At 36.1% G+C, this 12,222-nt stretch overlaps 2 protein-coding genes across 2 annotated transcripts in view; one reads left to right on the forward strand and one right to left on the reverse strand.

Moving 5' to 3' along the window:
* Positions 1 to 761, forward strand: part of PCOLCE2 (procollagen C-endopeptidase enhancer 2) — a 78,556-nt gene extending 77,795 nt beyond the window's left edge. The window contains exon 9 of the mRNA XM_034661879.1: positions 161 to 761. Within this exon, the coding sequence (XP_034517770.1) occupies positions 161 to 291 (131 nt within the window). The 3' untranslated portion in view covers positions 292 to 761. The remainder of the gene's footprint in view (positions 1 to 160) is intronic.
* An 8,694-nt stretch (positions 762 to 9,455) lies between these two features.
* Positions 9,456 to 12,222, reverse strand: part of LOC100465650 (short transient receptor potential channel 1) — a 75,813-nt gene continuing 73,046 nt past the window's right edge. The window contains exon 14 of the mRNA XM_034661813.1: positions 9,456 to 9,888. The gene's annotated coding sequence lies outside the window, so the exon portion shown is untranslated. The remainder of the gene's footprint in view (positions 9,889 to 12,222) is intronic.

Consider the following 12,222-nt stretch of genomic DNA (forward strand, 5'->3'; position numbering starts at 1 on the left):
CCCTGCTCAGCGGGAAGCCTGCTTCTCCCTCTCCCTTTCCATCTCCCCCTCCCCACTGCTCGTGCGCATGCACTCTCTCAAATAAATAAAATCTTTAAAAATAATAATAATAAAGCAATACACGTAGAGAAAAAAACTAGTTTATATTCTCTTTTTTTAGGTCTAAATTACATTATTATGGGTCAAGTGGGTGAAGACGGGCGAGGCAAAATCATGCCAAACAGCTTTATCATGATGTTCAAGACCAAGAATCAGAAGCTCCTGGATGCCTTGAAAAACAAGCAATGTTGATAGTGAACTGTGTCAATTTAAGCTGCATTCTGTCATTGCCTTTGAAAGATCTATATTTTTCTCTGTAGAAAAAAAAATCTTATATTAAATATTGAGCATTCAGAAAGATTTACTCTTCACATGACGGAGGTATGAGACCTCCGATATCACTGGTGGAAGTTCTGTGCCTGCGCCGAGAGGAGGAGCAGATACGTGATGGAAAACCTGCAGACAGTGCGGAAACTGAATGTATCAAGCGTTGACAGTGTGGAAGCAGTTTATTTATACATCTCTGTAAAAGGGGATTTTAGAAATGAGTTGTGTGAAGATGTAAAAAAGAGATTTTATAAGTGCAATATTTATAGTGATATTTGTTTTACCTTCAAGCATTTGCTCTGAGGTGTTATATTCTTCTCTTGCATTTTTTAAGTCAGTGCTTAATAAAATATTTTTAAATGATTATATAACAGCCATTAAACTTGTTTTTATAGAAAATGGGACGCTGTAAAAAGAATATTCCCTGCTTCTTTACATATCAATTTGGCATCAATTTACACTTTGCTGAAAGAGTTAGAATTCCAAGAACTTCAGGGACTAGATGAATTCAGTAATGTAAGTAGACTGTAATTCTCTGTAGAACCAGAGAACGTTCGAGTTACAGTGGTGTCCCTCAGGGATTTAGTTCAACTTCTCCATTTTGAAACAGAAACTGAAGCTCAGGTCTATTTAGTGACTTGTCCAGAGCACACATCTCCCAAGAGACAGAGCTAGCAATCCAGCTCAGAAGTCCTGACTCCAACCTAGTGCCCTCCCTGCCACTAGAAGAGGCCCTCTCTGCCTTGAGGAAAACCCTCTTACCCTGACTTTGCAGCCTTTGTTTGTTTCCTTTGCAGCCTAAATCACAACCGGTTGTTTTATAGGCCTTGAAATTAGAAGTGAGGCTGATGCCCCTGTCCAGTTCATCACCCGTTAACTGGATCAGGGTACATCGGCTACCATGCTTTCTACTATTGCCTTTGAAGCATCTGTTTTCACTCAGTAGTGGAAGAACTGTGAAAGAACGCCCCTCATTCGCACACAGCTGTACCTGCAAGGGCTGCAGCAACTAGCCCTTAAGAGGTTGCCGGCCAGCAGCTGTGGAAGAGGGGACACCCATCCCTGTCTGAGGAAGGTGGAGAGCACAGCAGGGAGGAACAAAGACTTGGATCACAAGGTCTTTCATGATAGAACCAAAGTTTTAGAAATAAGGAAAATATTCTTTTGGGTAAAAACAATAATTCCCAGCCCTAGAAGTGATTAGACATTCAAAAGTCACACACACAAAAAAACTCAAAAGGAAGGATCCTCTGTTTTGGCAGCTGAACAAGCACGAGCAAGCGATGAATGTGGGTGGTTGTGGGGTCAGGAATCATTCCTAACCTCTCCCACTAGGCTACCCACATCAGTCCCAGAGAATTCATCAGCTGAAAGTGGATTAACGATAGTAGTTCGTGGTTGGCTTCACTGGCCAGTGCCACCTTTTAGAAAGGGCATTACAACCATCTGGACTTCACAGCTATGCCCAGCCAGGATGTAACTGTGGAATCCTGACTGATTCTAACCTTCTCAAGGCTCCTTTCAAGAATGCACGTTATGAGACTTTGCCGTGATTACCGAAGATTTCAGTATTTTGGGGGCACCTGGCTGGTTCAGCCAGTAGAGCATGTGACTCTTGATCTCAGGGACATGAGTTTGAGTCCCCGTGTGGAGATTACTTAAAAAAAAAAAAAAAGATTGTAGTATTTTTTCTCCTTCTCTTCTAACTGGTGCATTTCACAGCATGCTTGCAACTATCAGCCTCCTGCATTACCAGCAGAAAGACTGCCATTGTTTTCTGGGTGGGTGCCTGAGTCACGGTGAGGTAAAAATTGGGAAAAGTAATCCAACTATTTATACCATTGACATCTCTGACACAAGACTTTAAACTGCTGAGGGAATTAGTGGTTAATAACCTATGACTTTTAATTATTCAAAACAGAGATAAGCTGATTAGTGACACTGCTCTTTTTGGTCCAATAACCATTTCTTAATTTCTTTCTTGTTTAATAAATCACTTATTTTGACTGAACTTCAGTTTCCTTAGTTATAAATTGAAGGAGTTAGACTAGATGACTTCTGGGAATTATTTCTCTCTTAGGAATTATTTCTTTTAAAAATTTTACTGTTTTAAAGGATAATTGACTAAACTTTGCTTTTGTTTTTAGTACTTGTACTTGGGGAACCAAATACACATGATGAACAAATGGGTGACCATACCAATACATCATAAAACATTTCCAGACTCTCACGTGTTTCAGGGGGTCCTGTTAGCTTAATTTTCATCTTTTGAATTCAATTCAATTCCTATAATAAAAATATATGAATCTTCAAGAGGTCCCAAATCTTTTTTTTTTTTTTAATATTTTATTTATTTATTTGACAGAGATAGAGACAGCTAGCGAGAGAGGGAACACAAGCAGGGGGAGTGGGAGAGGAAGAAGCAGGCTCATAGCAGAGGAGCCTGATGTGGGGCTCGAACCCATAACGCCGGGATCACGCCCTGAGCCGAAGGCAGACGCTTAACCGCTGTGCCACCCAGGCGCCCCAAGAGGTCCCAAATCTTAAATTGTTATATAACTTATTTACTTGAAGGTTAACCTTAGTTGAAATTTACCTTCTTGTTTTCTTTCTGTAGGAAAGTGCTACCAGGCTCCCAGTATATCTTCTTGACTGCTTTAGTGAAATAAACTAATAACAAAAATCTTCTTTAAAGAAAAGCCTTATAATAAAATAGCTGAAGGGGTGCCCGGGTGGTGCAGTTGGTTGAGTGCAGGACTCTTGACTTCGGCTCAGGTCGTGATCTCAGGATCATGGGATCAAGCCTGACACAGGGGCTCCACGCTCAGTGTGGAGTCTGTTTGGGATCCTCTCTCCCTCTCCCTCTGCCCCTCCCCCCTACACTTGCCGGAGCTCTCTCTCTCTCTCAAATAAATAAATAAATCTTTAAATAAATAAATAAAATTTAAAAACAGCTACCGATTAGTAATCTAAAGTGAGTTAAGTAATATTAAACAGAAACTCCGTTGGCTTGAGTTCATGGACATATTTATACAAATGCAAACAAATTTGCAAAAAAAAAAAAGTAAATTCAGGTAGAAAACAAACATTTAAAGAAGGTGTGGGGGGCATCTTGCCGTAAATGTTCTTAAGGCCCTTATAATTAGAGAAGGATAAAAATATTAATTTAGAACCTTGATAACTTAAGCCTTTACATTAAAATATCTAGGGTAACTATAAAAGGATACAGAGTTTGAAATTTTAAAACTAGCAAAGAACATAAGTAGATTTGAAAATTTAGATGAAGTGGACAAACTGCTAAACTGTACTTAACAACTCAGACACAAGTAGAAACAGAATACCTAAATAATCCTATCACCATTAAATAAACTCAAACAGTAATTAAAACTCTTTCTGCAAATAAAATGCCAGGTCCAGATAGTTTGACTTAGAAGGTCTACCAAATACCAAAGGGACAAAATCTATCAATCTAACACATACTATTCCAGAGTATAAATAAAGAAGTAACATTCAGCAATTCTTTTTATGAGATTAGCATAATCTTAATGCCAAAACTTCAGCAAACATAGGATCCAGTCTGACTTCACTTATGAACATAGGTACAAAAACAAAATAATTATCTGACAAAATCCAACAAACAAAACAGGTCATGATCAAGTTGGATTTATCCCAGAAATGCAGGACTGATTTAGCATCAGGAAATCAATGTTCATACCTCACCGCATTCCTAGATCTGCAATACCAGCCAGGCAATCTTAGGTGCAACTAAACATTCAGACTCACGAGTCCCGCAGGCTTCTCTCACTACCAATAACCCCAGAAAGCTATAGCACAAGGACCAGAGCTTAACAGGATAGGGCCAGACTGGCAGCAGTTCACACAGCCATCCATGAGCTGTTTTCTTTGGCCTTCCTAGATAATGTCTCAGATGCCAGGGGCCCTGATGCATGTCAGGTGGGTGCAGACACTCCAACTTAAAATTCCCGGCTCCTCGGAAACCAGGATCTCTTGAATTGACTCTGTAGGCATAGTAGCTTTCAGGCTCCTCCTAGATGACATGCCTCATTATAAGAGTTACACACTCAGGAAAACCCAAAGCTGTGGCTCCCCTTTCAGGTATTTAGAGTTCAATTACAGTTCCCTCCAATCCAATGCAATTTACCATTCAGAGTTCATTTATACCACAAGCAAGTTTGCCTAGCAACATAGTAGACACACTGTAATATCAGATTACTAGATAAACTGGAGTCAAACAAAGGTCATCGACTCAACAGAATGGGGAAAGTTTCTGTTAAGCCCTATTTGCAATATATGTAAGGAGAAAAATCATTTGATCTTAATAATCCAGAAAAGCATTTGATATAGTCCAATATTTATTTAAGACAAAGTAAACCTTGAGAAAATTCAAAATAAAAGAGAGCTTCCTTAAATTGACAAAAAAACCCTGCAGCAAATGGTGACATATTGAAAGCATTTTAATGTCAGTGATAAGACAAACATGCCTGAAATCAACATTTCTATTAAAAATTGCACTGAAGGGTCTAGTTAATGTAATAAGGAAAGAAAAAGAAATAAATGATATTGGACAGGAAGAAACGACTGGGAGTGCCTGGGTGGCTCAGTTGTTAAGCGTCTGCCTTCAGCTCAGGGCGTGATCCCAGGGTTCTGGGATCAAGCCCCTGCATCGGGCTCCCTGCTCCGCTGGGAGCCTGCTTCTTCCTCTCCCACTCCCCTTGCTTGTGTTCCCTCTCTCGCTGGCTGTCTCTCTCTCTCTCTGTCAAATAAATAAATAAATAAATAAATAAATAAATAAATAAATCTTAAAAAAAAGAAAAAGAGGAAGAAATGACTGTTATAATACAAAGATGATATGATAATTCAACTAGAAAAGCCAAAAAAACCTGCAGGTAAGTGGCTAGAATTAACAGTTTTACAGGTTTGTTCCTTAGATGTATCTATAAGCCCTAGCCCAAGGACAAAATATTGATTTTTTAAAAATCTTCTATAATTAAGCATCTTGAATTAAATATGTGAGGGCCAGGATTCACACACTAACAGCCTCTTTTTAACATAGGGTCTAAGGATGTACAAGTGTGGGAGTAGACATGGATATACAGAATCGGGTATTCAGACACGGCAGCTCTGGGACATACACAGAAATTTTTCTGCATAAGTTTGAAGTTGTTATTTAAAATCCTAACTTTTAAGTCACAGGGATGAAAGGTACAGCATAGGGAATATAATCAATGGTACTGTAAGAGTGTTGTATGGTGACAGATGGTAGCTACACTTGGAGTGAGCACAGCATAATGAATAAACTTCTCGAATCACTACGTTGTACACCAGAACTAATGTAACATTGTGTGTCAGCTATTCTTCCATTAAAAACATTTTAAAAACTAGACTTCTACTTTGTCTTTGTAATTTGCTTCTTCCTCTAAAATCAAAGTCAACAATTAGGTTTAAAAAGGCTAAAATTTGATTATAAATTTGAAATGTTATCTTTTGCTGAATATTCCTGTGGCATTCTGATACTAAGATTAGGTTACATTTAAACTGCGAGACAGGGATAGCTTTTGAGTACAGAAATCTATTAAGAAAATTTACAAACTTAAAGATTTCATACGGCTGGTTAGTTTCCCTTACAAACAAGAAATTAATAATAATGGTGACATAATGTAAATTAAAAGCCTCCCAGACGAGGCAGACAAAGACTTGGATTCTCCTTCACAGTATAGCAGTGGGAGAACTTCAGTTTCCTTTTCTATAAAATGAGAAAGGTAAATTGGATCCTTTCTGAGATCCCTCATAGGTCTTAAATTGTTTTTAGATCCTTGAATAACCAAACTGATCAAGATATAAAGTGGTACAGAAATAAAACCAACCAGTGTCTCCACTCTAAACCCTTGGTCTCTCCATGGCCTGGCTTGTTATTTTTTTGAGCCTGGCTCCTGGTTTTCTGTTTATGTTTACTACCTCACTGTCCCTCGTAACCCTCTTATTCTTGCTCATCTCACTGGTCTGTCTTTCTGTCCTCAGTCATAAATTCAGTCTTTAATAAACCATTCAATTGGAAAAGCAGGGACTAGGCATCTTAAGTTCTGGTCTCTGACCAAGACGAGCCTACAACAAAAAATTAATTCAAAAAAGCAAAGTTTTGGAATATATCTTACCTGGTACAATAAATTGAGTTCGGGCTCTCAAGTCAGTCATGATTCAATCTTGGACAAATTACTTAAAATGCAATTTTCTCACCTATAAAATCAAAAAGTTGAAGTAGGTGATCTAAGTTTTCTTCCAATGCAAATGATCAGATAGGTTCTAGAGCACAAAACTGTTAGATAAATGTCTGACTGGACGTCAGTCCTAGGATAGTTACACACGTAGATAATGCTGAATTTTCATTCAGCAAATTTGTACCATTCACCATCAACACTGAGAGGAATGTTTCTGCCTAGTTTTATAACTTAAAAAAAAGGAAATCTTCTGCATTAAAACAATCATTATGAAAATACAGTGATTGTTTGCTATTTCCACTGAAACAGTAAATGGGGGAGACGAGTTTTAAAATATTTAAAATTTAAAATATCCAAGTAACCTCACAAAATTAATTAAATTTCTGGATGAGTTACTGAGGCAACTAGTATTTTCCTCCTCAAAATTCTTTTCAAATTGCACCTGATAATTTTAAATATCTTTCAATAAGAATAATTTGCCTAAAATTGAAGAATGGATTAAATAGCCTTCCTAATGAAGAGAGAGACCAAGAGACAGACACACATATAGAGGAAACTCTAGACTGCAGAATGAAGGAAATGGAGCTTCCCTGTCATTTATCTGGCTGAAACGGTTCTTTTTTTAAACATACATTTACCTCCTACATAAACCTGCTGTTTCGCTTCTTGTATTACTGTAATCTAATTTACGTCAGAAGTCATGTCTCTTAAAGATGGCTATTTTTAAAGCATGTAGGTAGCACATAGAATTTTTCCTAATTTTGAATGGCATATCAAAAGTATTTATTTCAAACTGGGGACAAGGGAGTAGGAAAAGAAAACAATGTGAAATTATCAAATGAAGAGAAAGGCTATAATTGGTAATTCTTCTAAGTATATCTTTAAGAAACACATGTTTATGAACAGGACAGTGATGCCAGAAAACTAACAAATTAACTTACAAATGAGAAATTCAGGGCAGCCATGTGCTTGGTGCCATTAATATTTTCTTAGTGTAATTCTGAATAATTAGACTCAACTGGTTTATTCCTCAGGGCCTGCCTATAACCTCAGCCTATTTGGATTTTATAAATGTATTTTCTGAGGAAAACAAAAATTTCAGTGTCAATGCAATTTCAATAAAAATCCCAACTAACCCTTTCAGTAGAAATTGATAGGCATGGGGCGCCTGGGTGGCACAGCGGTTAAGCGTCTGCCTTCGGCTCAGGGCGTGATCCCGGCGTTATGGGATCGAGCCCCCACATCAGGCTCCTCTGCTATGAGCCTGCTTCTTCCTCTCCCTCCCCCTGCTTGTGTTCCCTCTCTCGCTGGCTGTCTCTATCTCTGTCAAATAAATAAATAAAATATTAAAAAAAAAAGAAATTGATAGGCAGATTCCAAATTCTATATGAAAAAGAAAGAAGCTAGAATAGCCAAAATTATTTTGAAAAAAATAGTACAAAATAATTTACCTTGGCATTTACTGCCATACTTCACCCCACTGTGTTGTGTTAATGATGGGCTACTAACTTGCATATTCAAGCACTGTTTTCTTTTGGAGTGATAATGAATTGTCAGAGTCTTCTGTTATTTTTTTATTTTAGTAAGTTGTGCCTTATGTATTTTTGTCAGGTTAATGAAGCATAATTTCCATTCATTAAAATTCACCCTTTTTGAGTATATAGTTTGATTAACTGTGCAATCAATCTTCTCCTTGCACCAGATCTTAGTAACCAATGATCTGATTTCGGTTTCCATAGTTCTATCTTTTCTAGAATGTCATGTAAAGGGAATCCTATAATATGCAGCCTTTAGTGATGAGCTTCTTCCCTTAGCATAATCATCTGAAGACTCATATATGATATAGCATAGCTCTGTAGTCCGCTCCTTTGTGCCAACCTTATGTTTCCCAGAATCTTCTTCCTTATATACTTCTAGATAAGGGTGAGCCACAAGACACACTTTAGTGTGAAATTTGGAGGGCAGAAGTGAAGCAGCAGCCATCCTGTTTTTTATGCAGGCACTTTTGTAGCTCGCACATGGTACAACTTACCTGCTGGCTCACCTTTCGGGGTGGGGCAGCAGTCTGGTCAACATTGTTCTGCCTTTCCTTGTATCCTCATTGAGCTTCTTTGACTCCTGAGTCAAGTGTATGTTTAGCAACATGGCAAAAGGCAACTTTTCACACAGGATACTCATATTATCAAAGTTGGAGACAGTGAGAAGTGACATGGGTCTCAGTCAGTCCTCATGGGTCCCAGCTTTGTCCTTGTTTCTTCCACTTTCCACCTACTGTCCCTTTCTAACAGCCTACCCTGTGAACTCTAAGCTCTTAGGTGCAGAAACAACAGCCTCACAGAGACTGCTTAACTAACCCCAACTGTGTAACAGCAAATCCCTGTAAACAAATCGCTATACAAACATACAGGTATGCCTACAAATATCCTAGTAGTTCTGCTTCTCTGACTGAAGTCTGATACAAGTTTGCATGACTGAATAAATAAATATCCACTGTATGGATGTACAGTTTGTTTATCCGTTCACCAGTTGATGGACATTTGGTTGTTCTCAGTGATCCAGTTTGGGATCATGAATAAAGCTGCTATAAATGTTCACATACAGGTCTTTGTGTGAACAGATTATTTCAAAACATGGTATTTATAAATATAAGAAACAGCCAGAAGCGTTCAATATGACAGCCACTGGAGGTGGAACACAAAGGGGTCTGATGATGTTTAACATTTGAGACCTTTCTTACCATGCTTAAAAAAAAAACAAAACACTGAATTATACACTTTAAAAGAGTAAATTTTATGGTAGGTGAATTATATTTCAATAAAAAGTATAAAAGTATATGAGAATACAATAAACAGACTCTGTCAATTTATAATCTAATATCAAGTTTATTTACCTTTTTTTCTTACAATATGCTGTCATTCAAAATATACCTCATAAGTAACTCATGCATACAGTAGGCACTCTATAAATATTTTGATTTAATAATTAGGTATTTTTTAGAATGACTAAAAATCCTGATGTAAAATCCCATTGGGAAGTGCATAATCCCATTGTAGACAAAATATATAACTTTACAATAAACATTTTTATAAGAATTTTCCCCAAAAAGGGAACACTTACAATTTGGAAATTAAAAAATAAAGAGTAAAAAGCAAGATGAAACACAATACTAATATATTTAGCCAATGAACCCTGGATCAGTGGTGCTTAGGGACCAAGGGTTACCTGCACCCTATGGCCTTAAGACCATCTGAAATTCAGTTAAGAAGATAATCATATACCTAATAACCTCTTAACTAGAAATGCTGCAAGAAAACATAAGCAATAGCCTGTGAAACTTTTTAAACTACATCCCTTACATGAACACAGGAAAAACATTTAAATACATATTTTATTTTCCAATTTTAAAAAAATCAAGGTTTTTCATCTTAAGCAGCAAGAATGATCCACAAATAAGCAAGAAGTCACTTTTATAGAAGCTATGTTAAATTCTGTGGAAAATACTTTGGGGGATTAGTTCAAGAACCTTAGTCCAAGTATAAAATAAATCCTTGCCTTTAAAGGTCTTCCAGTGTTTACAAAAACAAAACAGGTTGTGACCACATAAGGTAAAGTATCTTCTAAATCCTTATTTTGGGTTAGCTTTGTAACTATGAACAGTCACTCCAACCTGAAAAAGATTATAGCACTATTATGATAAAGAAAAATTAAAAGCCACCAAATGCCTAACCTTAGTGAAATACCAGTGCAAACCTATAAACATACTCAAATACTCGATTGCTATAAAATGAAAAGTCTACTAACTATATTTTTCAAAAACTATATGTAATTCTATAAAAATTTAAATATGTGGACTATATCAGTACATGGAAATGTATATGTAAAATACTATTAAGTGAAAAAAAACAAAATAAAAAATATAAAGTGATTACAACCATGTAAAAGTAAATATATTACAATAACAAAAACTGAAGTGAATTGAAATTTATAGAGACATAAATAGATTCAAACATCCATTAGAGGTTTTCCTTTGTTACATAGGATTATAACAAAATAAAAATAATAGACTATTATTTTAGATAAAACTATACTCCTGAACAATAAATACTGAACTATATGTTAACTCCTAAAACAGAGATTTTAAAAACCATGACTTACTACATTTCAGGTGTGTCCTATGGATGGAGATCAGCCCACATCTGCTGATCTTCATTTTACAAAACCTTCTGGCAATGTGTACAATTACAACTGCCTTTCTTCAACATAAAAAGAATTAAAGCACTGTTCAAGTAAGAAACCCAAGCAGCATGCTAAGAAAACCTATCTACTTAGTCTGTTTTGCTCCTGCAAAAAGCTACTAACAGAGGATTTTAAAAAACTAATTCTATATACATATTTTACATAATATATTTATGCTATAAATATTTTAAAGAATGGCTTTTACATAATTCTTCACTTTAATTTCAATAGGTATCTTAGTGATTTAATCGCAAATTATGCAAATGCAGTCTTTCAGGTATATTACTGAAAACTATTCTCTCCATGGTTTAGAAAATGGTTAATTTCTTGGATAAAACATAGCATATTTAGAAGTCCGAAAGCCAAGTAAATCCCTTATTTCATTTCTGAATTTTGACAGATCTTGGCGTAGTTCATTTAGGTTTTCCACGGTTGCCTGATCTGTACTTTGCATCTTCTGCCTCATGGATGTCAGGTAACGATGCACCAAGCAGCACATCACTTTTTGGTAGTTCTCATCCCTCTTTTGTTTCAGATTTCTCCATTCCTTCAAAACAAACAATTGCATGGTACTAACAATGGACATAAACCATATTTAAATGAGGTAGATTTTTAAAAAACATTCACAGACACAAACACATGCATTATTAGACTGTATTTTTGGCACTGTGTGTTACAAAGTAATATCCAACACTTGTTTAAAACAAATACAGCCTGCACATTTGTTTTACTTATTCACCTGGATGCTTTTCTTGATTTAACAATAGTCTTAGGAATGTTCAGTTTGCAGGATGGATTAGCAAACCACAACCCACAGGCCAAATATGGCCCACTTCCTAATTTTTTATGGCCTATGTAAGCTCAGAATGATTTTTACAGATGAATATTTGTAATTAATTTGATAGGGAATACAAATTTTGAACCCCAATTAAACAAAATGTTATTCCCCCCTCCCAAAATGGAATTCCATTCTTTACATTAGATCTGTATTACAAAAAATTATTATTCAATTATTATTACACTTTTAATTTCACCAATAAAAAATTTTATGGATATTTGTGTTCTTACTTGTTATATTCATATAACATCTTTGATTTTGTCTGTCTGGAAAGTCCAAAATATTTATTATCTAGCCCTTTATAGGAAAAGTTTGCCAACTTCTGGTTTATAGCAACGTGTATTGAATTATTTATGTACTGAATAACTTTCAAGAACTGGAAAAATATGAGATGGCTCCAGTAGTCAATCTTTATCTATGCTGACAGAAGAGGTATTCTAAATATTTTCCATGTTTTAAAACTGTGAGATAAGATTTCATAAAAAATCACAGCTCTCTCTTTCACATATTGAATCCTTACTTTATGTTAGATAATATGCCATGTAT

This window comes from Ailuropoda melanoleuca, chromosome 6 (genome assembly GCF_002007445.2).
Source record: "Ailuropoda melanoleuca isolate Jingjing chromosome 6, ASM200744v2, whole genome shotgun sequence".
Classification (NCBI taxonomy): Eukaryota; Metazoa; Chordata; class Mammalia; order Carnivora; family Ursidae; genus Ailuropoda; species Ailuropoda melanoleuca.